The sequence below is a fragment of the Carassius carassius genome, chromosome 41 (assembly GCF_963082965.1).
Source record: "Carassius carassius chromosome 41, fCarCar2.1, whole genome shotgun sequence".
Classification (NCBI taxonomy): Eukaryota; Metazoa; Chordata; class Actinopteri; order Cypriniformes; family Cyprinidae; genus Carassius; species Carassius carassius.
In genome coordinates this window covers 14,563,747-14,590,516 of record NC_081795.1, presented here as the reverse complement: position 1 = coordinate 14,590,516, position 26,770 = coordinate 14,563,747, and the positions used below count along the sequence as shown (strand labels likewise).

Below are 26,770 nucleotides of genomic sequence, written 5' to 3'. Positions count from 1 at the left end.
GTCATTTACTCCCGACATCTGAGCAACTGAAATCACAGAGGATTAACTTACATTTGGATCTGAGAGAAATGCGCCCTCGATCTACTTAAATGCGTTTGTTCGTGTGCGAATTAATCATTTATGATCCAGCCTCACCTACAAAAGCAGTGAGTATAATGTATTTTAATGAATCATTGAAAATCACCTTTCCTAATAATGTGCTAATTAGCAAGTTTCACTATGAATGTGGATAAAGTAAACAGTCTCATAGAGCAGCTGGAAGAGAGGGGCGGGGTCAACAGAGCTCATTAGCATTAAAGGAGAATTCCACAAATCAGCCTGTTTTGAAAAGAGCTGTTTTTTACAGGGTAAAAAAATGTGTTTTTTACACTACCATTGAGAAATTTTAAACAAACGACGTTACAGAATTTTGATTAAGACCCTAAAGAATCGCATCAATTTGTGGAAAATTGACTTTAATACTTAAAAGGCAATTTTAATCTCGTAATTGTGGCCTAGTGGTTAGAGAGTTTGACTCCTAACCCTAGGGTTGTGTGTTTGAATCCCGGGCCGGCAATACCATGACTTAGGTGCCCTTGAGCAAGGCATCAAACCACCAACTGCTCCCCGGGCGCTGCAGCATAAATGGCTGCCCACTGCTCTGGGTGTGTGTTTACAGTGTGTGTGTGTTCACTGCTCTGTGTGTGTGCACTTTGGATGGGTTAAATGCAGAGCACAAATTCTGAGTATGGGTCACCATACTTGGCTAAATGTCACATCACTTTCTTCTTTCCAAGCTGTGAATATATTTTACAAATTATCAGGCCAAATTTTGTCTGAAATACAATGATAAACTTGAATATCTTTTGTAATGATACAAGATGTAAATTTTCAATTATGAGATTCTAACTTGTATTTACAAGATAAACTTGGGAGAAAAAAAAGGTCTGAATTGTGAGATATAAACTTGCAATTGTGAGAAAATAAGCTTCCATACACTCTTGCTTATGTGCAATTGCTTAAATATTTATCAAAATCGAAAACGATCAATAGGAACAAGAGACCAAGACTACCAGGTGAGAAATTATCTTATATGTTGTAAATATTGGTCTCAAATGGAAAGACAGCCAGAAAGGGACCTTGACCTGCCAAAAGTTGAATAAAAGTCATTATTAGCACTCCTCGCGGTGTACATTTCCTCTGATGCTAGACGAATGAAAGCTTAGTTAGTCGAGATGTTTGCTTCATCATTCATTCCCCCCACCCACAGCGGATTGATTGTTGTGATTTTATTAAGAAAAGGAGAAGCGGAAATTGAAAAATGCTGGTAGCAGTGTGGAAACACAGCGTTGATTATAAACTCGTTGGTGAGACAAAGGGCCACCTTTCCATTTGTAGCCCAACAAATCGGCAGCAGGTGTTTTTGACAGGTGTCTGATTGTGTGTTACAAAAGACATTAAAAAAGCAAACAAATTGATGCATTTTTGTGCCTCTCATGGTAAATGGAGTCGGGCCTGATGGATGCTATTACCCAGGGATCTGATTGGTGGCACGCAGTGACTGAATAGCACAGGTGTTTTGGGGAGAACAGTTTGTGTATCAGTTATGCTGAGCGTTGTTGCTTAAATCGTGATCTTCTGAAGTGTATCTGTAGAGCGGCTCACTATCGCATTGGTAGTGTAATTGGTTTAACCTTTTAAATGGATAGATGATTTCCCATAGTATGACACTTGTGATTGAATTATAATATTTATAATGAATGGAGCATATGCAGCCTCCCTTGCAAATCGGACAAACATAAATCAGCGGTCCTTAACTGGTTTGGCATCAGGAGAAATCAAATGAACACAACCCAGTACCAGAATTGTTTATTACACAAAAACATAAATGTCCTTAAAAAATGAAAATGTTTGCATGAAAATTGTAAGCACTGTATTGTAGCACTGTAATGCAAAATATTCACTAAAAAGAACCAGCTCATAAGAACAATTTGTTTACGAATCACACTACATAAGTGGTGTTTTATGTATATTTGATTCTCTAAAAAGAACCATATGTGGAGTCATTTATTTAAAAATCAGGTACTGACACAGATTTCATGATTAATTTTGAGTTAATTAAATTATTATGGAGAGATATCAAATACAGTATATGTTAATATTTCTTAAGGAAAACAATGTCAATTAATGCCGTAATATATACTGTCAATTGGTACATTACTTATAAATTAACAACCAGTTAACCATTGAAGTGCTGTTTATTTTTAGATATAATAATCGATACTAATATTTAGTGTTGAGCTTTCATAGACTACAATTCACTTTATATATTTAATGCACTAATAAGCATTAGCTGCTGGTTTGATTCACTAAAAAGTACCAGCTCATAAGAGTCCCTTATTTGGGATTCACCTGTGCTGAACCAAATCAGTGGTGTCCAGTGTTGCTTTTGTCAACAAAAATTATGACTCAATATCATCTTCAACGAATCTCGTGACTAAAATGATGCAACGTAAATGCTGGTCATGTGACGATGATTATAATTAAATGTATAATGCAATAATGTTGAATTGCATTACTAAAAATAGACTAAAATACATTTTTCATTATAAAACTAGACTAAATGTCATCAGTTTTCTAAAACTAGACAAAAATGGTCATGGATAATTCTGACTAAAATTAGACAAATGCTCAGACTTTTAATTGACTGAAACTTGACTAGACTAAAAAGAGGATGAACGTGACTAAAACTAATAAAAACTAAAATGACACCATCACACAAAGGCTAGACTAAAACTAAAATTAAAACAGGCCGCCAAAAACAACATTAGTGGTGTCATTCTTTTGGGAGTCAGATTTCACTTGTTGTGTTGTACTGATTATTTCTGTAATGTGAATTTTGAATGAGAAGCATCTACCTGAATCATTAAATACAAAGTAAAGTAATTATGCCACCTATTGCATTTTCTCCGTTTTTGGAGAAAGTCAGAGTGGACCTGGTCCATAGCGGGGAGATTATTAATGTGAAGTCCAGCAGGTGGGTGAGTGCAGGTTTAGTGACTGTTCTGTGACCTGTGTTCTGTCGGTCTTAGTGGGAGGATGATGTCCCTGTCAGCTCCTCTCACCCTTATGTTCTCATTATCCACCTACTGTCCCCATGCTCCACATGACAGACTCAGGGACAGGAGCACACAGCCATTCACCACAGATTGTTATATAAAGAAATAGTGCATTATGGGGAAAAAGGAAGAATATAATCTAATAGATGACCTTTCATCAAATAAGCATTTCATCAGTGTGGGTTAAGCTTTAAAGGGGTCATCGGATGCAAAATTCACTTTTGTTGTTGTTTGAACATAAATGTGTGTTGGAAGTGTGTGTACACATCAACCCTATAATAATTAAAAAAAAAAAAAAAAAAAAAACAAGCGGGTTTTTAAAATTCCCCTTTCTCAAATCAGGCTGATCTGAGATTCCTGTCAAAGTGACGTAGTTCTGCACAGGCCCCTCCCAAGATAGTTGATTGACAAGGCCGTCTTACCTTAGACTCGCCCTGAGTGAGCTGTCATCAGTCCACCATTGTGTCGACTCCGGTGCAGGGGAAGACAAGAATGACCCCTAAGCGATTGAGATGTTTTGTTGTTGGATGTAAAAATGAACATAACAGTCGTCATTTAGTTACTCCTGACATCTGATCCGCTGAAGATGCAGAGGATTAATGTTACTTTAGTTTTTGAAGGGAAATGTTCCGGTCCTCCATCTGCCTAAATGCATTTAAGTTCGTATTAATAATTTGTGATCCAGCTTCATCTACAGAAGTGAGTATAAAGGTTTTTTTATGAATCTTTGCAAATTGCTTTATGCTAGTTAGCAAGTTTCATGGCTAAAGTAAACAATATTATGAGAATGGCTCGTCACCCCATGAAAGAGGGGGATGTGGTGAGCAGAGCTCATTAGCATTTAAAGCAACATGCGTGCTAAAAACAGAGCTAACTTTGACAGGGTAAAAGGGTTTTTTACGCTACCACTGAGAAATTTTAACCAAAGTATGTTATAGACTTTTCATTAAGACCCTAAAGAATCATATCAAAAATATCAAACCCTAAAATACACAAAAAACATCACAAAATAATTAAAGGCACATCTATACAAGTACGTTTTTAATCAACATTTAAAAACAGACACACATTCAGATGATCTAATATCCACTGGCAAACTATTTCATAACTGTGAAATACAAACTATTTCATCTCCAAAACTGCAAAAGCCCTATCTCCTTTTGTTTTATATCTAGTTCTTGGAACTGCCAGCAATTCATTAAAAGAAGATCTAAGACATCTCCCTGTTTCGTACAGTCTAAGAACAACATTGAACAAACTTCTTGACATGAAATTCAAAGTTTAAATGAGTATAAAAATAAACACCCACATTTTTTACTACCTGCTTTATTATTTGGAAAATCCCTAATTAGAGCAAGCTCAATCTGAATTTACTTGAGCTCCAATTGTCCAGTACCAATTGTCTCAACTTCACTTTTTTTTTGTATTTAACTGCAGAAAGTTTAAAGCCATCCAATTTTTTAAATCTATTAAACATGCTTGTAGGACATCAAGACTATTCAGATCCTTGCAACTCCATAGGTATAACTGTAAGTCATCTGCATAACAGTGAAAATGTATGTTATGTTTTCGGATTACAGCACCTAATGAAGCATGTCAATTGAAAACAAAATTGGTCCTAAAAGGGATCTCTGCGGAACTCCACATACAACTTCAGAATTTTAGGATGCTTAATCTGCAACTGACACTACAAATGTTCTATTTGACAAATAAGACACAAACCAATCCAACACCGTTCCCGAAACCCCGACCCATGTTTTCAATGTATTAATTAAATAAAATAGTCAACTGTATCAAAAGCTGCAGTCAAATCTAATAAAAATAAAACTGAACATTCACCAGCATCCTTTGCCATCAATAAATCATTAGTCACTTGTAAAAGAGCAGTTTCAGTACTATGGTCTGCTCTAAAACCAGCCTTAAATTTCTTAGAAATATTATTCTCATTAACGACCTTCAACAATTGCTTGGCTACTTTCCTATTATTTTGCCTTTTCTATTATTTTTTAAATAAAAGGTAGTTTAGAGATAGGTCTACAATCATTTTCAACTGCGGGATCTAATGAAGACTTCTTCAGGAGCCGTTGGATCAATCTTTAGCTCCTCCGGAATACATCCAGAAATTAGAGAACTGTTCACTATAGATAGACAGTAGAATAGGACCTATAGTTCCAACCACTTCTATAAACAATCTTACAGGAACCGTATCATCAAAACAACTCGAAGTTTTCAACTGTTGCACAATCTCACAAATATCCTGCTCTGATACAGGTAAAAAGGAATCCAACAATACCTCCCTACAGCCTGGATTATCCTCACAATGAACCAAAGGAGTGGAAATCAAAGCCCTTATATTTGCAATCTTGTCCACAAAAAATTACGTAAAAGACCTACAATCTAAAGGGCTCAACACAATATTGGGCTGGCGGGTATGTCAAATCTTTAATTACATTAAATAAAAACCTAGAATTGTGATGGTTGGTGTCAATTAAATTTGAAAAATAAGCAGATCTTGCAGCTTTAACTGTCTTATTAAAAAACATGAAGTCTAGTTGATTTCCATATTTCCGTTCTGCTTTCTGACACTTTCTCTTTAAAATACGAATATCCTCATTTATCCATGGTACTTGATTTACTAATGACCTTTGTTTTTATTTTCACTGGGGCAACTTATGACTTAAATTGAAATAAATATTAGAGTTTATGTGCTTTCCAGTGGAAAATGGCCAACAACAGAGCACGAACAGGTTCTTTTTCACACTCTCTGATAACTATTCACACATATCCAAGAGGCCGATATCAGTACATACAGTATACCGACTGGTGAGAGAAACTCTTTCTGGTTGATCTCATGGAAAGTCTATACAAATGTTTCTTTAGTGAGGTGACTGCGTTACATACAGAGCACTTACAGGCAGTTTGAATAGTGCTTTCATTTGTTTCTTTCGTTTTAATTATATTTTATGCTCAACAGCCATTAAAACACACCTGGCACCAGTGGAGGAAGGGAAATGAGAACATGAGACTTAAAAGATCAAAAAATTGTAAAAATATGATCATTAAAACGATAGTTTTATCTTAGTTTTAGTTAGTTTTTTCTTTCCATATAACAACCGTTCATAGAGACCAGGGGCTGTCAAAGGACCAAAAAAAAAAAAAATAATAATAATAATTAATGGCCACAAATTAAGAATTTGTTCCCAGAACTAATGGGAAGGTAAATAGTGGTTTTAGGTAAATAGTGGCTGGTATTTTCCTAAATTAATTCCTTTCCTCATTTTAGGGAAACCACGGCCATGCTAAATTTAGCCAAATTAACTTTTTTTTTTTTTTTTATAAACTATTTCTTTATATGCTTTTAAATGTAGAGTTTTATTAATATAATTTTCACCTTATAATGAAGTAGTTGGATTAAAAGTCTATTTGTAGCATCATATAAGGTTTAATAACACACTATTAAAGCACAGAATCACTTTCACAAATGGTACGAGATAAAATGTCATTGTTTTACAACCGGGAGCTTTGTGGTGGTTGTATCATGTGTCCTTGGGTGCACATGGCATGCACAGTTTTTCCATCAGATCCCTGTTAAGGTACACTTTGAATCTCCACCCCTACCCTTTTAATTAAATGAAAGCACAGCAGGTCACATACGAGCTCAAAGTCACACCACAGAAATGGACAGAAGCACATAGCATCAGAATACGCAAACATGGCCGCTCAGCAGGGTAACCAGAAATATAACTGTGAAATCAAAGGGGAAATGGGGCTGAATATCTGCAGGGCACACATTTAGAGGTCAACTTTAGCTGCTAATGTGATATACTAATGCAGATACTATATATAAATAGTTAAAAACACTAGCTTGATCTTAGCTATTTAAAGGAATATTGAAATGGTTGAATTCTTCATCTGGTTCTCATTTATTCACACTCATGTTGTTTCAAAATATATATGAATATGTATGACTTTCTTTCTGAGACTTTTTGAATAATGTGCTTCTTTCTGTTTTCCCGGTATTTACAATGAATGGTGGCTAAAGAAATATAATAGAAGTGGCCTGTATGACATGCTCTATATTTCAATCTGATGAAACCATACTATTGCTTACAGTTGGTTGTTAATCACTGATATACTGTATTTCTCTTCAGTTGAATATGTACTGTTTTGATTAATGACGAGACGTTCCGTTGAAAATTATTCAGTTCAGTTCTTTCACATATTCAGATATCAATACTTTTCATTACTTATTATGAACCCTCCAAAGAAAGTTGGGGCCGTTTTTCTTTTGTGAATCTATTCATCACACAAGGTGTCATATAACTTCAGAAGACTTGAAATATAGCAAATAAATAATATGGACCAGTTTATGTTTCTTTTATGATGTATTTGTTTCTTTTCAGAGCTTGACAGACCTCCAAAAAAACAAAAAGTTTGCAATATTTTGAGGTTGAAAGAAGTCTCTTATGCTCATTAAGCCTGAATTATATAGATGGATGGATGGATGGATGGATGGATGGATAGATAGATTCTCAGTTCTGAAGGCGAAAGGGGGTCAAACACAGTATTAGTATTGTGTTCCTAATAATCCTTTAGGTGAGTGTATGTATATATATATATATATATATATATATATTTAACTTTAATATACTAATATATACAGCCATTACTCCAGTCTTCAGTGACACATGATCTTTCAGAATCAGAAATCTTATTTCTTAGTATTATCAAAGTTTAGGAAACCATGATACTTTTTCAGGATTCTTTGGTTTGATGAAAAACATTAGCATGTTTTTTTACTGTTACATTTATTTAATGCATCCTTTTTGAATAAAAATATACATTTCTTAAAAAAATCTTACTGGGTTTTGAATTTGTTGCTTATTTATACACCCCATATAGTTTCAAATGGGACATTTATTTAATTTTTTAATTTAACCTGTTAGCCAGCACCCTCCATTATGAGACTCACAGCTGAAAGTGCCCTATCTAACTTAAAATTGTAACAGTTCCTTACTTAAGTGTGTTACACACACAATTTTGGTGTCTTTGGAAAGAAGACCCTTTGGGCTTTACTTTTTATAAACCAGATTTGATAATGCTCAAAAATATGAAAAGTTATAGACACTGAAGTGCCTTGAAATTTATTTATTTTACCGCACTGATTTAAAAAAAATTTTCATAAAAATACATGAAATGAGTCCTGGAGCAATCTAGAAAACTAATGGGTTGAAAGTCACATGTCTCATGAGTTTCTATTTCAAATCTGAAGAAGATCCATGAAAAATTAGATTCCTGCAATTATTTTTCTGAGACTATGTCTAGCCAGGCACATTCAACATAAAACACACTCACACATATATGAAAACTGTTGAAAAATAAAACAAATAAAGAAAAAGGCGATCGCTAAGTTCCTCCTCCATTAGCTGACAGGTGTGTCAGAGCGCGCGTCACAAGCCGTCACAAGAGAGCGCCAGAATTCAAAACGATAATCTTCCGCTTTTCTTTCACTTTTTTTTTGTGTGGATTGTCTCAGTCTGTCTGTGACACTGAATCAGGTCTGGGGTCAATTCAAATCTCAAAACAAAAGATTAGAGTTAAAAACAAACTTTTGTGTACCACTGATAGTCATACAGGTTTGGAACAGCATGAGGGTAAATGATATTCCCTAAAAAGGTGTAATGTGATTTACCATAGTCTTTTTCTTCAAATCCTGTATAGGTTTTGCCGTTGTAATATTGCACAACTGGCATTTGAGAGGAATCAGCTTTCAAAATCATCCTTTTTGAACGATGCCTTGCTAGAACAGCTGTCTACACTCAGATGGCATCAAATGGGCTTCTGCTGAAATCTGACCATCAATATCTTGTAAGAAGACTGACAGCAGTGACATCTAATCACTGCCCTACTGACATGCCATAACTCCAGTCTGATAAACGTCAGGCTGAGGAGCTTATTGACATGAGGATCCTCTATTTATAGCGCTATATGTCTGCTGTGTGTGGCTGGATGAATCTAGAAGATTCATATTGATTGATCTGCTTATAATCTTGAAACGTCTGTGAACTCGATTGTTAGTTGGATATGGAGATCTTGGACATCTGTTACAATATTTGAGATATATTCAATTATAATAATGCTAGTCCTAACTCAAATGTTTGGGAAATTTCCCTCAAGGCAAAGTATGTGTTATTATAGGAGAAAGGCTCCAGATTTATATTTTTCTAGTGAGTTTGAATTCTTTGAATGTCAAAAAATAAGACTTTTGGAGGGTGCTCACCAAGCAATATAACATTGTAATTTAATAGATGGATAAAATGCTATATGAAAGTATCCTTTGCAAACCGGTTAAGAGTCTCACTGTTGGATTGAGTTGAAGTTTGTACTCGATAACCGGCAGCAGCAAAAGTTTTACATTTAGATTTCAGAAAGTGTCCAAATGATTCTTAATGTTTCTGTGTTTATTCAGCTCTACAAAAATGTACATGCACACTTTGCATATGGATCCCTGTGAATACAAAACAAATAACCTCCCTTTTCAGCCAGTATGTTTCTTGTCTTTCTGCTCTGTCTGTGATGTCCAGCAATGGATTCTCCATAGCTCTCTTTCTTCTACAACAGTCTCCTTGACTTTGACAGGGATGGCAGTTTGCCATCAAAAAAGCACAGTGTAACACGGCACTTGAATAAAATGCTAATGCAGGAAAGAAAGAAGTGTGTGATCTCACCCAGTAGTGTCATTTCATCTTACATATGCTACGAGAAGAATAAAATCCAGGCCTGAATGAAATTTGGTGCATGCAAAGTATCTGATGAAGTGAAAAGTAAAAGTTTTCTGTTTTAACACTATTGTATGTGTCCCGTTTCTCCTTATGCTTGCTCAGGAGCTGCTCAGAACATATCAGGTACTGCTCTTCCTCTTCCATCTGGCGTCTTCAGACTCCTACATTGTCTTTCTTTGCACGTTGTTTTCCAGTTGTGCATGGTTTAATAGCTGGTCTTTCAAACTTAAATGTTTCTTTGTTCTGATCCTGCCTTGTCTACATTTATATATATATATATATATATATATATATATATATATATATATATATATATATATATATATATATATATATATATATATATATATATATATATATATATATATATTTATCTCTAATTTATTGACATTTTATAAGTTTTTCCATCAAACCCCTTGTGCTATATTACATACCCAGGACCAGGTGCATTTTAGATTTCCATTGAATAATTCTAGATGAAACCAGTGGTTGATTTACACAAGATTCATCTTGGAGTGCTTTTTAAACTGGATATATTATATTTTTTTTAACAACAACTTTTTCTAAACTGTATATTATTAGCCAATGTTGCCATAAACACTTAGAAGTCATACTCATTCAGCTATTTCAAGTTTTTTTTTTGTTGTTGTTTTTTTTTGGGGGGGGGGGGGGGGGTTGCATTTTGTAATTATGCCATAAGATTTCTAATATTGTTTTGGGAGTCTTACATGTATGCAATGTCAAAAATATAACATTTAATTTCACTGTTTTTCTCATTGATTTGTAAATGATTTCTACAAAGCAGTTCGAAGAATCAGTCTCTTAACCCCTCCTTTCTGTGAGCCTACTCTGCTCTGATTGGTTAGATGGCCCAGTCCTTTGCTATTGGTCGACTGCGTACAGCGTGTGTCAGAAATGATATGCCCGTTGCCATCACTCAGTGGTTCCCTGTCCTGGTCCTGGTGAACCCCCAACGCTGCACATTTTAGTCTCCTATTCAAACACACCTGTTTCAACTGATCAGCTCATTAGTGAAGACTCCAAGACCTCAAATGTGTGTGTCAGATAAGAGAGACAACAAAAATATGCAGTGTTGGGGGTTCTCCAGGACCAGGATTGGGAAACGAGAGAATCTACAGAGAGAAAAGATGGTATCAATTCTACTGTATAAATTCACCTCTTTTATAAAGAATTAAGTTTATGGATAGAAAATATAAACATCTATTATTTGTCATAATTTCAGGTTATGATTCAGTGTAGTAATCTGGTCCTAATAAACTGGGTACTGATCCATCTTTCAAGAGCAAGCATGATATTAACCACACGGAAATGCTAAAGTGTTTGAGGGCGGGGTCAAGTTGTCCGTGGCAGGCCAGCGTAGAACATTATGCAAATGTGTTACACAGTGACATGTAGCCATCAAGTAGGATTCAAATTCCTGATGACTGATTTAGGTGATTCAGAGTCAATTCTTTTTCTTTTTTTTTTAAGAGACAGTGCTTTTATTAACCGTGCACACCGTCAGCTTCACAACTTTGCAGATAACTGCATGAACCTTAAAATTAAATATCAGTCATTTAAGGTAATGAATTTAGATAACACTCACATATACAATAGATATGTGACAAAGGTCTGTGCTATCAAAAGAGACCTTCCACAGTTTAACAATCCAGTCCAAAACTGGTATGGTGCCTTTCTTTAAAATGTGTGCTCCTTTAATTTGATGCACTTGGTTAAATTATTATGTACACTTTTCACAACTTTTTTCACAATACGGAGAGATGAAGGCTAGCAGATCAACAGCAGTTGGCTGAATCGTACAAAGCTGCCAAAACACGTCGCAGTCAGTTTATCTCCACAATCAAAAGAAATAAATAATGATTATATTTTGCTTAAAGAAAAAGCAGTTTGCTTAAATTATGCTTATTTTAGGACCATTAAGTGTTTTTGCACTGTGACATTATTTTCATGACATTTCCTTCAGTTGTCAATACCATGATGCAATAAAAGATTCTTGTTATCATATTTTATGTGGCATTATATACTGTAAAGTATTTGCATGTCTTGTAAAGTCACTTTACAGTAAATAAAATGATTACAATAATCTTTTATGTACAGATAGATAGATAGAATGCTCTTTAAATAATGTCTTGAAAATAATGTCACAATTTAAAAAAATCTAAATTGTTTTAAATGTAGGCTTTTCTCCTTTTTGCAAAATATAATTTTTTTTTTCATGACAGGCTTTGTGATGTTCACACAGTGAAGAAAAACCTGAAAACACATCAGTTGTAAAGGCAGTGACTTTGAGGAAACCATTCTGTGAAGAAAAAAGGCATAAAAGAAAATTTTCTAGTCAAACAGATGGGTTTAAATTCAGACGAGTAATCTATTTCAGATGACTTCTTCACAATGCAAAGACGTTCACTACTGCGCTTGCACGCCTCCACACTCTGCAGTCAATGAATCAGTAATTCTTCCGTGCCAATTTCATTCTGACAAAGCCAGTTCAAAACTTGCTTTAATAGGGGCATAGTTCAAACCTACCTCAAACATGTGAATAGGTATGTATAAAATGGTAAAGTTGTGCATTCAACAGAAAAGGAGCTATTTCTTTTCCCAGTTGCACTCCCATTTCTCTTGCTGACAGTGGAAAGGATGCTGTCTAAACATCTGTTAGTAGGTTTATTTTTGCCTAACAACTGCATTCTATCTTCTGTTTTTAGACTGTTTCACATCAACCTGTTGGCAAGCAGCCCTGACTCGTGATGTACAGTACAAATGAAAATTAATATTTGACGTGTCGTGAAGCCTTCTAAACCTTCTAAAAATGGCTTCTTTAAATAAATTACTAAGCCAACTTTCCCATTAAAATGCATATAAAATAATTAATAATACTAATATAATCTAAAATGAATAAAACACATTCCCCTTTTATGTGTATTAACCTTAAGAAGTTCTCGCTTCAGGAAATGTGTATATTACCCATGGGATCTGTTCTTAAAAAGACTTTGAGAATGAGAGATATTCTATTATCATGTAACTTCACATGCATTAATTACATTTCTGAGTCATGTGACTCAACCTGTAGAGCACTCCAATCCTCCGAGCGCCTATTATATGGCATATTCGTAATAAAGAAAATTAATATTTCATTCATGTATTTGGCTGTGTGCCAAATAATAGTGAGCTGTCTACCTAGATGGCAGAAATGGTATTTGTATAGTCATAGCACTAGGTTTTCAGGAATAATCATATAATGAGCACTATTGAGGAGAGGTCAGAGACAGAGCTTGTTGTAAACATGAAGGATGGACACCTTGGTGGGGTTATGAGGCAGAACTGAACTAGACTGTCATGGCCTTGAAGGCTAAAGGAATAAGTTAAATCACAATCAGTCTTTTAGCCAATCACATTTTGGTTTGCTTGAGGTGACATTGTAGATGAGGTAGACTGCAATTGCCAAGATAGAACACATTCATGTGACTGTAGTCTATCTGTCATGTTCACCTACAGCTTCTTTGTAATGACATAAAATTATATATATATATATATATATATATATCTTTTTTTTTTTTCATGGACTGTGAGTTGGCTATATTTATGTGTGCATGCACGTGTGTGTGTGTGTGTGTGTGTGTGTGTGTGTTTGTGTTTGTGTGTGTGTGTGTGTGTTTGTACCTACCTTTCCATATTTTCGGGACAAATTTATTCCCAAAAGTGAGCAAAACCTGACAAAATACCAAAAACCTTCATTTGGGGACGTCCTCATCTGTAAAAATGGTATAAAAATATAGGAAACAATCATCTATTTTTTTAACATTGTAAAAATGCAGAAAGTTCTCTGAGAGGGGTAGGGGTGGGTTTAGGTTAAAAAGTGTATAACTACAGTATACAGTATGTATATAAAAACAATAGAAGTCTATGTAATGTCCCCATTTAGATAGTTAAGTAAACCTGTGTGTGTGTGTGTGTGTGTGTGTGTGTGTGTGTGTGTGTGTGTGTGTGTGTGTGTGTGTGTGTGCGTGCGTGTGTGCGTGCGTGCGTGTGTGTGTGTTGATTAAATAAGTTATCCATCCATATGATAGTTTTGGCTTTTGGGATCTTTAATGTTGAAGTACAAAACACAATGTTTGTCATTTTTGGATGCTCCACCACATAGAAAATGTAAAATGATGAGGGAACAATTCTCACAACTTTCCTTTTTGCAGTGACTTTTGACCTATTAGTCTCAAGATGATATTTAGTGAATGTATAAAGTCAGTATTTGTCAGATCTGCTAGAAGAGTAACTACAGATGCAGTTCATCAATGGACATTTGACAACCACAAAGTCCACCCAAAGTCTCTTATGCTCACCGACACTGCATTTATTTGATAAAATCTGCCTAACTTTTTTATAGAAACCATGACACACTACCATTCAAAAGTTTGGGTAAGATAAAAAAATTATATATATATATATATACACACTCACCTAAAGGATAATTAGGAACACCATACTAATACTTTGCTTGACCCCAGTTCGCCTTCAGAACTGCCTTAATTCTACGTGGCATTGATTAAACAAGGTGCTAAAATCATTCTTTAGAAATGTTGGCCCATATTGATAGAATAGCATCTTGCAGTTGATGGAGATTTGTGGGATGCACATCCAGGGCACGAGGCTCCCGTTCCACCACATCCCAAAGATGCTCTATTGGGTTGAGATCTGGTGACTGTAGGGGCCATTTTAGTACAGCGAACTCATTGTCATGTTCAAGAAACCAATTTGAAATGATTTGAGCTTTGTGACATGGTGCATTATCCTGCTGGAAGTAGCCATCAGAGGATGGGTACATGGTGGTCATAAAGGGATGGACATGGTCAGAAACAATGCTCAGGTAGGCCGTGGCATTTAAACGATACCCAGTTGGCACTAAGGGGCCTAAAATGTGCCAAGAAAACATCCCCCACACCATTACACCACCACCAGCAGCCTGCACAGTGTTAACAAGGCATGATGGATCCATGTTCTCATTCTGTTTACGCCAAATTCTGACTCTACCATCTGAATGTCTCAACAGAAATCGAGACTCATCAGAACAGGCAACATTTTTCCAGTCTTCAACTGTCCAATTTTGGTGAGTTCGTGCAAATTGTAGCCTCTTTTTCCTATTTGTAGTGGAGATGAGTGGTACCCGGTGGGTTCTTCTGCTGTTGTAGCCCATCCGCCTCAAGGTTGTGCGTGTTGTGGCTTCACAAATGCTTTGATGCATACCTCGGTTGTAACGAGTGGTTATTTCAGTCAAAGTTGCTCTTCTATCAGCTTGAATCAGTCGGCCCATTCTCCTCTGACCTCTAGCATCAACAAGGCATTTTCGCCCACAGGACTGCCGCATACTGGATGTTTTTCCCTTTTCACACCATTCTTTGTAAACCCTAGAAATTGTTGTGCGTGAAAATCCCAGTAACTGAGCAAATTGTGAGATACTCAGACCGGCCCGTCTGGCACCAACAACCATGCCATGCTCAAAATTGCTTTTATTTTATTCAGCAAGGTTTGAAAGTCCATGTAAAAGCAATTCAGAGGATTCTAAACAGATTATAAATGTTAGAAATGCATTGCTGAAAACACGTTAAGACAACTATGTAGTATTGAATTGTGGAGATCGATCGTGTGTGACATCAACCTTTGATGATCAAAGTAGCATGCAGAGTCGTCTGCTCTCTGATAGCTCTCGCAGTACGTTTATCTCATACACCGATCTGTCTGCGCAGCGCCTCTTGCTGCTGAAAATAACGAATAACTAGAGCGCTATTAGCATCAGTAATTTGCCTGCTCAATCGCAAGTTACTGTCATTACCATTAGTTACTAGCCTACATCCTAAAGTTTACTAGCTAGCTATGCCTTTGTCATGTAAATGCATATTACCAAATAGGTATGGCTGTGTAAATCCAAATAAGCTGCTAGAGGGAGCTTCCATTCAGGTTGTAGTGGCAGAGCCGATCCTCCCTATACACAAAGTACGCAGGTTGTGTAGGACCCCAGAAACAACAGGGCCCCCTTGCTCTCAATGATTATTAAAATTTAATTTTGTTTTTGGCCAGAGGTTAAAACAATGTGGTGCGCTGTTTCCCTTTCTACGTAACATCCAAATCAGTCGAATCATGTAAAGTGACTGTCATATACAGTCTCCTGCCATTCTTGCACTATACTAAAAAAAGGAAAGTTAGATTCGCGCTGAACTGCAGAAGAGACACTGTTCTCCAAGAGCTTTCCATGTGCGCGTTTCGAGACGGACTAAAACAAGGACAAATATAGGCTACTTTGCACTTTGTACATGTCAAAATGTCCATCTTGACTAGTTTTAACTAATCACAGTCCGTTATATCTGTAGTATAAATAAACAGTTTAAAAAGTAATCGAATGCTAGTCAGTATCTGTGCATTCCGTGACAGAATCCTACTGTATAAACCTGCTGCTGTCTGTCTTCATCTGTTAATCAAACAACAAAAGAAAAAGAGAGAATTATTCCTGCTTTTTACTGAATATTGTATAGTTTTGTTATCAATCTATTTACTTTTAATTTAATAAAGTGCTTTATGTTTACATTTGATTACTTAAATCAATTTATGTATGGTAGGCTATTATAGGCTAAAATGTTTAATAGTTAAAATAGTTTTTTATGAATGCACAGGCAGTCAAATTTGGCTGGGTGGTTAACTCAGAACAAATATTTTATTTAGCTTTACATGGGCTTTAAAAGTAGAGTCTCTGATCTTTATTTTGGTGTATTGCATATTCAAATATTCATACAGCAAAATATACTGGAATCCATCAAATATGAGTGAAAATCATTAAAATCTCTGGCTGGCAGCTTTTAAAAAAAATGCTAACAGGGAAAGAGTTAAATAACTGCTCTTGATTTGAACTTTCTGTTCCACAAAAGATGAGAAGCAGCATGTTACAACATTGATAACAGCAAGAACCCTTAATAATAATCGAGCACCAATAATAATTGATGAAAACTGAGATAGAAATATATAAAATATAACATAAAATTTGCCATTTTTATTATATCACAATATTACTGATTTTACTATATTTTATTTTAAATCAATGCAGTCTTGGTGAGCACTGAGAATTTTTGTATTTTTTTTTAAACAAAAACATAAAACCATAGTAACCAAAATCCACCTAAAGAAAAGTAGGTTAAAAGTCATACAGGTTTAGAACTACATGATGGTGGTGATTAAATGATGACAGAATGTTAATTCTCAAATGAACTGTCCTATTAATTGTCCAAATACTTTTTTGGGGCTCACTTATAGAAGTTCGAGCATCAGTCTGTAACAATGTACATGCGCTGAAACTCTTTTTTATGAGCCTTTTCAGTTCTGTCTGAGCCTTCCTCCTAGAGATTTTCCCGTTCTTTTGGTTGACATGATTGTGGCAGCGTGAAACTTGGCTTCACGGATGTCTAGCATCGGCCATGGACGCAGATTGTGGCAGTACAGCACACTCCCAGCATGCCTGACTGCTAATGTTCCTTCATGGAGTGGACGATGCTTCATCATCCCCAACATTCACAGCTCGTGAGGACAAGCTAAATGTGTTGTTTTTCCATGCTGATTTGTTGCTCTTGACTGGGACATGCGTGGCTGAGCTGGTCACAGTTGTAGTCGGGAAATTAAGATGTTTTTGCAGGTCTCTGTAAATGTCATGAGCGCTTGTAGGCATCTGATTGCTCAACCATATAAATTTGCATCGGCTGTTGTCTCACGGCGGTGCTAAAAGTAGTGTTTACTCTGGGTGTGAGGATAAAGTGTTTAAAAGCTTTTCTTTGGTCATTTTTTATCCCTCTCAACTCTGTGGGTATAAATATAGAGCAAGGCGACTTTTGCTTTTCTGCTGTCTTAACCTGCAAGGTATAATGGATCCCCATTTTGAATGTAAACCATAAGGGAGTGATGCAGCCTCTAATTATCAGCTGTTACTGGCTTTCAGTGAAGTGTATCAGATACTTTGTGCTTGCCTGAGTGTTGGCAGAGCTTGCCGCCCAGGTCTGGGTATTATGCTGTTGAGAGCCACTGTTGATTGCCAGCTTCCATCAGCTTGTTTAGATGGAGAGCTTTGATAAAGTTCTGCCGTGAGCAGCAATTACTAGCCTTCTCCTCTCGGTTGCTGAGAGCTGCAGTCTTGTAGCCAGGGAGTTCCACACACACCACAAACACACAACACTGTAAAATCAATATGTCCAAACTGAGAACCCAGCCTGTACATCTTAACATCGCATGCGTGCACGACTTCTACATGCTTCTCCAAATGTTGTTGCTTGTTATATTTATTTGCGTGTCACTCTCAGTTTCTTTCACACTCTGCAAATGTATGCATGTGTTATGCAAAAACATCAGTATTCAAAGGATTCCTCATGAGAATTCGCATTATCATGACAGTCATCTATTCAGCTTCAGCCTCAACTTTTACAATTTCATGATACAAGAGCAGACTGAAACAGGATCTGAATTGTAATAGTATTTTCAGGGTTTTTTGTGCCTAAGAAAAGAGTGTCATGATTGCCTCTCTAACTGAATAGCAAGGCAACAGCCAAATTACAAAAAATGTGTTCAGTGGATACATTGTAATTACAATCCAGATTGTGATAAGACATGCCAAATGTAATAACCTTATTCAGGTATTGCAGTGATGCTCACTTTTTTAGTGGCCTTGGCTCCGGAAATGTTTTTTTAATTTATTTTCTCTATTTTCTAGTTTAAAAATTCCGCAATAAAAAGCAATGAACATCATATATATGCATATATATGCAATAAACATCAACTATATTGTATATTATAAATATAAAAAAATATATGAAGTATAATTATATATTTTTTTATAAAATAGCAATTAAATATAGCAATATATTTTGTTAAATATATAGTATTTAGATTGTACAGGAACTGATTACATAATTTGCAATGCTTCATGGAAATGAGAAGTGTTTGCTGTTCATGTCTGCCACTGTTATTGTTTCCAAGGTAACAGCGTCTACTCTGATTGGTGGATTTCTTTTTACAGAATTATCTTCACTAGGAACAATTTTTTAAACTATTCAAAAAATCTCAATCACTCTGACTTATGCTCAGCCATTTCAAAGCTCTCGTACATCTTTCTCGAAAGGTATTCATGTTATCCCATATGATGAAAATGAATGGGCATTGTACTTCTGTTGCTCTGTGTTGAAAGTCTTTTTTGTGTTTTCTCTGGGTTACAGTGCAGGGTCAGAACCTGGTGACGAATAATGTCTCGGTGGTCGAGGGCGAGACGGCCATCATCAGCTGCCGAGTGAAAAACAACGACGACTCCGTCATCCAACTGCTCAACCCCAACCGACAGACCATCTACTTCAGAGACGTTAGACGTAAGCAGTACTGACTTCTCTCTCATGCTCACTTCAGTTCACGGCAGAAAGTATCATAATCCATCCAAAGCCTGCATTGTTTTTTGCAGAACATTACGATTTTACGCACCAAAACATCCCTGTAACCCCATGCAAATTCATAAGTTGGCACCTCGGCATAACCAAGCCTGTCTCCTGTTGTTTAAAGGAGCAGCAAGGCATTGCATTGTTAACAAGGTCCTTTTCAATAATTGAGTGACAGAGTGTAATTGTGTCAGGCTGATTAGAGTCCTCTGAGCGGACCGTTTAGATTCCAGCCTTGAGATTGTTTAGAAGCTCAGCGGCGCTCTGCATGCAAAGCATATAATCTTGCCTTCCCTGCTAAATAAGGGCCTTGATGAGTTGCTAAGTGACAGTCTGACCCATGATCCGAACCTAGTTTAGTTAATGTGTGGGAATAACCTCCTCATTTTTTTCTATGAAGCGAACGTATCACTCCTACAGTTACCTAAAATATGCAGATCAACGTTTTCAGAGGTATTTCATGGCATTTCAAATGCAATTTACATGTGTAGCTGGCCTATCTCTCCGCGGGATCCCGTATCCTGCAGTTTGAGTAAATATTCAAGGACGTTTGAAGTATTTGTAGATGTCTTGTTCGTCTTAACAAGTAAATGTTAGAGTAATACTCTGATAACAGCATCGTACATTGTGAAAACAGACGTTTTATGGTATCGGTTGCTATTGGGATTAATGCTTGTTCTTTATTTATGCATGGCCATATGTCAGTAATGCTTTTTTCCAGTGCTACTCGACCTTTTGGCAAAGATTTCATAGCTTCAGGGGAAACTGGGTTATTTTTACAACCCTTTCTTCATAGAAACACAATGATTGAATGTCGGAGTTAGAAACACATTTATGTTGCGTTATAACATTCAAGTGAGAAAAGAACTCTTTGATGAAAGGTCAGGTAGGAATTCTGTCATGAATTTAATTCAATTAATGTGTTGGTGGTACCTAATTTTCCTAGTGGGCATATTTTAGTGCAAGTTACACCTGACATAAGCTTTCCGATCCATGCGTTCTGCAAGAGAGGGAAGGGCAGGATATGGGTTGGGGTTTAGGGGAGGAAGATAGACAGAAAGAGATGGAGAGTGAGCGTTCTTGCTGCAAGCTCTGACATTATTTCTATGGATATGACTGGAGGGATGCTCAGCCCTCAATCTCTTTAATGCTGTCATGTATTATTCTGTCTGATGTTTACTGGGCTGCCAGCTCTGTTTGTGAGAAGTATGACCACTTGAACAATTCATAGTTTTATCCCTTCAGCACAGATGGCTGGCACTGTGCATTTAAAAAGGCACAAGAATGTGAATGTGTCTTAGTGTATATAGCATGCACCTGTGGATGTCAGCCGATGATATATTGCACGGTGCGCTTTGTTATATATTAGCATTATGATTCGGCAGTGGTTTATTGTTGCCGCCGTGGAACGATGGCTAAGGTTTTATCACATTACATTCAGACTGCTGTTCTCATTTCCTGTCACTTACGCTAGAGCTGCTCTATAAGCCTTTTAAGAGCAACTTAGAATTAAACAGTGACTTTAACAGTGATGGTCGGAGAAATTGTCATTTTCATTTTCTCAAGACTTAATGATATTCGCTACAAATTGCATTTCCCCACTGAAAGATATTTTTGTCACTTTTTTAGTGAACTTTCCTTTCAGTACACTCAAGTGAACTAAATTATAATACCATTAATTCCAAGAGGATGATAACTGTTTGGGTTTCATGTTATAGAGTCTACTGTATGTATAGCAAACTGTTTTTCTTCTGTTCTCCTAAGAAACTTCCTTCATTTGGGATCTTTGGGTAAACTGTAACCGACACTGCAGGTATTAAAATTTCATACCTTCATTATTAGGGTACAGCAGGTCTCTGATTTTTATTTTTATTTTCTAAATATTAAAGAACTTTGGGACACAGCTTGTCCCATTTTTCATTTATTTTAATCATATTTGGTAGTTTATAATATTTTGTATAGTTTATAATCTCTTTTGTATTGTACTGCTATTAGTAAATGGATTTTGCACATCTTACAGATACAGTACAGCTAGTTTATCTAAATTACACAAATGTACATTTCTCCAGTCACTGTAAAGCCAATTGTGACTGGAGAAGTCAAATTGGTTCCACTTTGCACATCTTATGCCAAGCTATTTGTTGCAGTACTACAAGTGTATAAAGCAATGCAGTGGTTTTATTTATTTATGTATTTATTTACTTGTTTGTTTGTTCGTTGATGTTTTACATACAGTATTTCAGGAGGAAATAAAAGAGCCTGTTACACCAGGAGAACTTGAATAAACTTGTAACGTCATGGTGCTAAAAACACACAAACACATGGATTATATGTATATATAAAATTTTATTTTAAAACATTATGTATCAAATATTTGTAAATTTGGTTCATGAATTAAAAAATATATATACAGTATGCATAAGCATAATTGTTTTTGTTTGTTTGTTTGTTGATTTTTAAAGGATCAAATGGAACACTTTATTTTTTCTCTTTTTTAAATAAAACATTTTTTAAACTATAAATTTGTTTCATAATGAGCCCCTAAGGGGACATGGTGATGGAAAAAAAAAATATGTGATGGAAAGGAAATTACATTTAAATGCAAACGCACTGTTGCTTAGAGAATACAAATTGTTAAATGCAGAACACTGAAATATAGTCCCCCCGTCATTCTTTTCTATGGACTTTGCAGCTTTAATTTGTGTTTATTTAGATGTTTTTGACAATGTCCAAACACAAGGTGGTATTTACAGTACATTCCTTTACAAAAACAGGTAAAATGTTCTTGAAGACAACTGAAGGATTCATGTGTTAATATACCCTCATTAGAGACAATATGTTCTACCCATTGTTTCATCAATTTAAGAAGATATATGCTGTTGTTTTACAAAACAATTTCAATTTGTGTTTGTTGCATCTAACATGTAATTTCCTGCACCCCTTCTCTTTTCATTCTCCATCAATTTGAGATAGCAGGCTAGGACAGCTGAAGAGCACCTCAAGCCAGCTGGGACACAGAACAATCAGATGCACTCACTGTCAACCTCTTACGGACTCTGATGCTTTAGAATTTATAATGTGCAATAATGAGCCCTGTTCATGTGCAGGTTTGCTTTGCAGAGATTTATATCCTTCATATTCTCCAAGATCTCTGCAGCACTTCTACAGGTGCACTGTACTGATGTAGAGAAATTACAGTCCTCCGGCATTACCTTACGTCTGAAGTCATAGATCTGTTTGAAACATAGTGCATAAACTCCCCATGTCAATTGCAATTCAGTCCGAACACTAAGAAATTCAGGCCTTTCATTCCCCGCCCACCATCTTTCTGCTCAAAACAAGCTGGCCTCATCATTATTCTTAGGAAGGAGACTTACAAATGATTCCCAGGTTCAGAGTTGGGATTAAGAGGAGGTTCTTAAAATGCATCATCAAAGGTCTTAAACTTCTGATGGAGTTGCTCAATTAGAGCTTTGACTTTTTGAACTTTGAAAATGAGTTTTGAGTTTGCTCATTTAAATGAAGTTCTCCAGAACTTTGTGATGTAGTATTATATAAAAGTTAGTTCTGATCTTTGAATCTAATTGTCAGAGTGGAAATCCAAACTTTATTCAATTCAAACATTTACTGTACATAAAAAAAAAAAAAAACATTTTTAAATGTACTACGAAAAAAATTTCAATCATAAATTGGGAGTAAATTTAATAAACAATAACAATAGTAGAAAAGTAGAAAGACTTCAATTGTATTTTCTTATAAAACATTATCTAAAAAATCTTTTTACAGTTACTTTACAGACCAGAGTACTGTATGTGAGTGGTACAGAGAGAAATACTTGTAGTTTCCAAGTCTGCTCATAATACATGGCGGAAAAAAACGGGGATCGTGAGTTGCAGCTTTTTGGGCTTACCCTATTTAAAAAAAAAAAATGGTTGCCTGTAAGGAAAATCTGACAAGCAACTTAGTTTCTTTACATTTATGTTCACCTTATTCTCCAGTGCAGTGATTGAAACTGTCAGCTCACAGTTAATAGCCGATCATTGCAATAATAAAAGTAAAAGTTTTTTTTTTTTTTTTTTTACAATGCTCTTGTAATGTATTAATTATCAGGTACTATAATAAAAAAACAAGTAATCATATACTAATACTAATCAGTAATACATCAAATATATTTTATTAGGCTATAAATATGTGGCTATGTTACAGTTCCCCCGATGAGTGGATGAGATGAGTGGATAGCGTGCGCCTCCTACTTTGTTGCAGTTTGCTGATTTTTGTGAAATAACTTTTCAAATAAAAGAGCGGTTTCAGTTATGTTGCAGGCTCATTTATTGGTAATAAATAATACTGGTCTTGTTTTTGAAGCTTTGGTTGCTTATTTGTCTTATGAGAGTTGGCAACAGTGGTAACATCCCCTACACACTAGTCCATCAGTCAAGACCAGTCAAATACTTGCCTCATTGTTCATTGGATATAGTTGAATTGTCACTCACCTGCACTCACCTAACATTGATAATAAATCGGCATATTAGGACAAAAAGAGAGCAAAAGAGACAGTACTTTTGACAGGTACTGTATAAAAAAATATACTACATTTAGTATAAATAAAAAGGTTTGGAATCATAATATATCTGAAACATTTCTCTTGTTTATTGAGCTATCACCCTCACGACTGATTGGTCTACTTCCTACTCATCCACGTCTGTACGCCTCACTCTTTATGTTTCCTCAGCCTTGAAGGACAGTAGGTTTCAGCTGGTTAACTTCTCAGACAACGAGCTGCTGGTGTCGTTGTCCAACGTGTCACTCTCGGACGAGGGACGGTACGTGTGCCAGCTCTACACGGATCCCCCGCAGGAAGCCTACGCAGACATCACTGTGCTGGGTATGACGTCTACCTTCAGAATGCTAAAATCCTGATTATCGATTTACCTCATTGATTCATTCACTCAATTGAACTTGTCTAATTGAATATCACCATGACACAATATCAACCAATTACTCTCATGCCGTTTCCAATAGCACAAGCCAAACAAAAAGGAACAGATGTTGCGCTATTGATATTTGTAGATCGCTTTTGGCAGGCGTATTGACTGAATTCCTCTTAGATGTTGAAAAGGCTACATCAAGCAATTTGGGAGTTAGCTTTGTGTGCCTCTTGCATTGAATGACACTAACATTAGAGGTTTATTATGCAGCATATTTGGACAACCTGGAGAGCTGAATGGAACTGAGTGCTCTCTAAAGTAGCATGAGTTTTATGAGGATATGCGTTCCTTCACAGCATGGACCCTTAACCACAGGACATGAAAGCATGAAGCAAGATATTAGAAAAAGAGCCCTCAAACGGCAGTTCTCCTTGCGACAGACGCTTTAGTGCCATCAGCAAAGTTCCGTATGAGTTAGTGTGCTGTGAAAAATTGAAACATGAGGAACACAGCTTAATCAAATACTGTCCAAGTACATAATGAAATGCTACTGTATGTACCTCAGAAAGTTTCAGGGATTTCTTAAACAGTTTGGATTGTTGCTTATCTAACCCTGCTGTTCATCAGCCTAATTGAGCTGATGAAGCTGGTCCAAAACCCAAAATACCCAAACACCCTCTAAAACCAACCCAGACCAGCTGGACCTAGATTAAGGTATTCAGCTGGCTAGTTGTTTTCATCCTGATCAGTTAAAAAGTGACCAAAAACCCATTGAAACCAGCCAAAAGACCAGCTTGGGCCTATGGTCGTTATCCTGCTGAAAGAAACCTGCTTAAACCAACTGTAGATGGTTCTTAGCTGCTTTATGATGGTCTTCAGCAGGTTTAGAATGTTGACTATCTATTTTAACATTCTAACCAGCTGGAAAGTGCCCAACCCCCCTACAATAACCAATGTGTCTAATGGTCAAAAAGGAGAATTTAAGAATACAGTAAAAACAATAACCTTATTGATGCTTATACAAATATTTGTGAAACCCATGATCCTTTTTTTATAGATCATTTAAATAGATAAATTCAAAATAACATTTATTCGAAATAAAAATAATTTGAAACATGATGAATGAATAAAAGTATACATTTCTTAACCCACATTTTTGAACGGTATCATGGTTTTCAAAAAAAAAAATGCTGAAGAAAAAAAATTTCAACCTTGATAATAATAAGAATAGTTTTTTAAGCAGCAAATCAGCATATTAGAATGATTTCTGAAGGATAATGTGACATTGAAGACTAAAGTAATAATGCTGAAAATTCAACTTTGCCATTACAGGAATAAATTATTATTATTATCATTATTTATTTTTTTATTATTTTTTTACTGAATTTCTGATTACATAAATACCTCGGGGAGAATATGAGACTTCTTTCAAAAACATTAAAAAAAATGTACATTAAAAAAATGTAATTTTATATATGTGAACCTTGTCTTAAGTCGCTATTTGTAGCAATATCCAAAAATACATTGTACGAAATACATTGTCAAAATTAACGATTTTTCTTTTATGCCAAAAATCATTAGGATATTAAGTAAAGATCATGTTCCATGAAGATATTTTGTACATTTCCTACTGTAAACATATCAAAACTTAATTTCAATTAGTAATATGCATTGCTAAGAACTTATTTTGGACAACTTTAAAGGTGATTTTCTCAATATTTTGATTTGTTTGCACCCTCAGATTATTTATTTATTCAAGTTTATTTATTCAACTTTCAGACTATGTATAAATCTCAATTTTTTATATATATTTCTGTAGAACTTTTTTTGTGTGTGTGTGTGTGTGTGTAGAACACACATTGTTCCAAAGAAGCTCTGCAAAAATAGTGCCTTACAAAACCCCACTGAGGAATCCACAGGCAACACTGGCAACCCCCTAACATGGTTAGGTGGTTTAAGGCGGAAACCTTGCGAGGAACCTAGGAAGTCATGCTGGTTTAGCTTGTTAAAATGCCTGGTGGGGACACCAGCACACTAGCAATCAATGCTGGAAACCAGCATCCAAACCAAAACACGGACTATAGGGTATTTTCAGATAGAATGAGGACGGGGGAGGGGGGTTGTGGGGGGGTCAAGATTGTCCCAAAAACACCTTTTCAACTATGTGGGCTTTATAACTGATTTGAAGTTCTCGATAGTCATCGGCAGATCTTAGTAAAATAACAGTCAAGCACACCGATAAAAAACATTGATCCAATGCTGAAGAGCTGTCGCACCATCTCTAATCCTGCCGCTGATATTCTGCCAGTTCCACCAGGCAATCCAATCTTAGAGTCCCGCGAGGAAATCGTGAGTGAGGGGAATGAGACGGAGATAACCTGCACCGCCATGGGCAGCAAACCTGCTTCCACCATCAAATGGATGAAAGGAGACCAACCACTGCAAGGTCTGACTCCGATCCAAGGAAGATTGTTCAGATAAGTCTGCTGTGATTA

At 36.0% G+C, this 26,770-nt stretch overlaps 1 protein-coding gene across 3 annotated transcripts in view; it reads left to right on the top strand.

The window, feature by feature from the left end:
• The window catches only part of LOC132122823 (cell adhesion molecule 1-like), a 172,468-nt gene that overhangs the window by 103,108 nt on the left and 42,590 nt on the right, over window positions 1–26,770 (top strand). For 2 of the 3 annotated variants that reach the window (XM_059533265.1, XM_059533263.1), the window contains exons 2-5: window positions 9,983–10,003; window positions 19,138–19,284; window positions 24,080–24,232; window positions 26,584–26,721. In XM_059533265.1, coding sequence (XP_059389248.1) covers window positions 9,983–10,003; window positions 19,138–19,284; window positions 24,080–24,232; window positions 26,584–26,721 — 459 coding nt within the window. The remainder of the gene's footprint in view (window positions 1–9,982; window positions 10,004–19,137; window positions 19,285–24,079; window positions 24,233–26,583; window positions 26,722–26,770) is intronic. The other variant, XM_059533264.1, reaches the window with a different exon arrangement.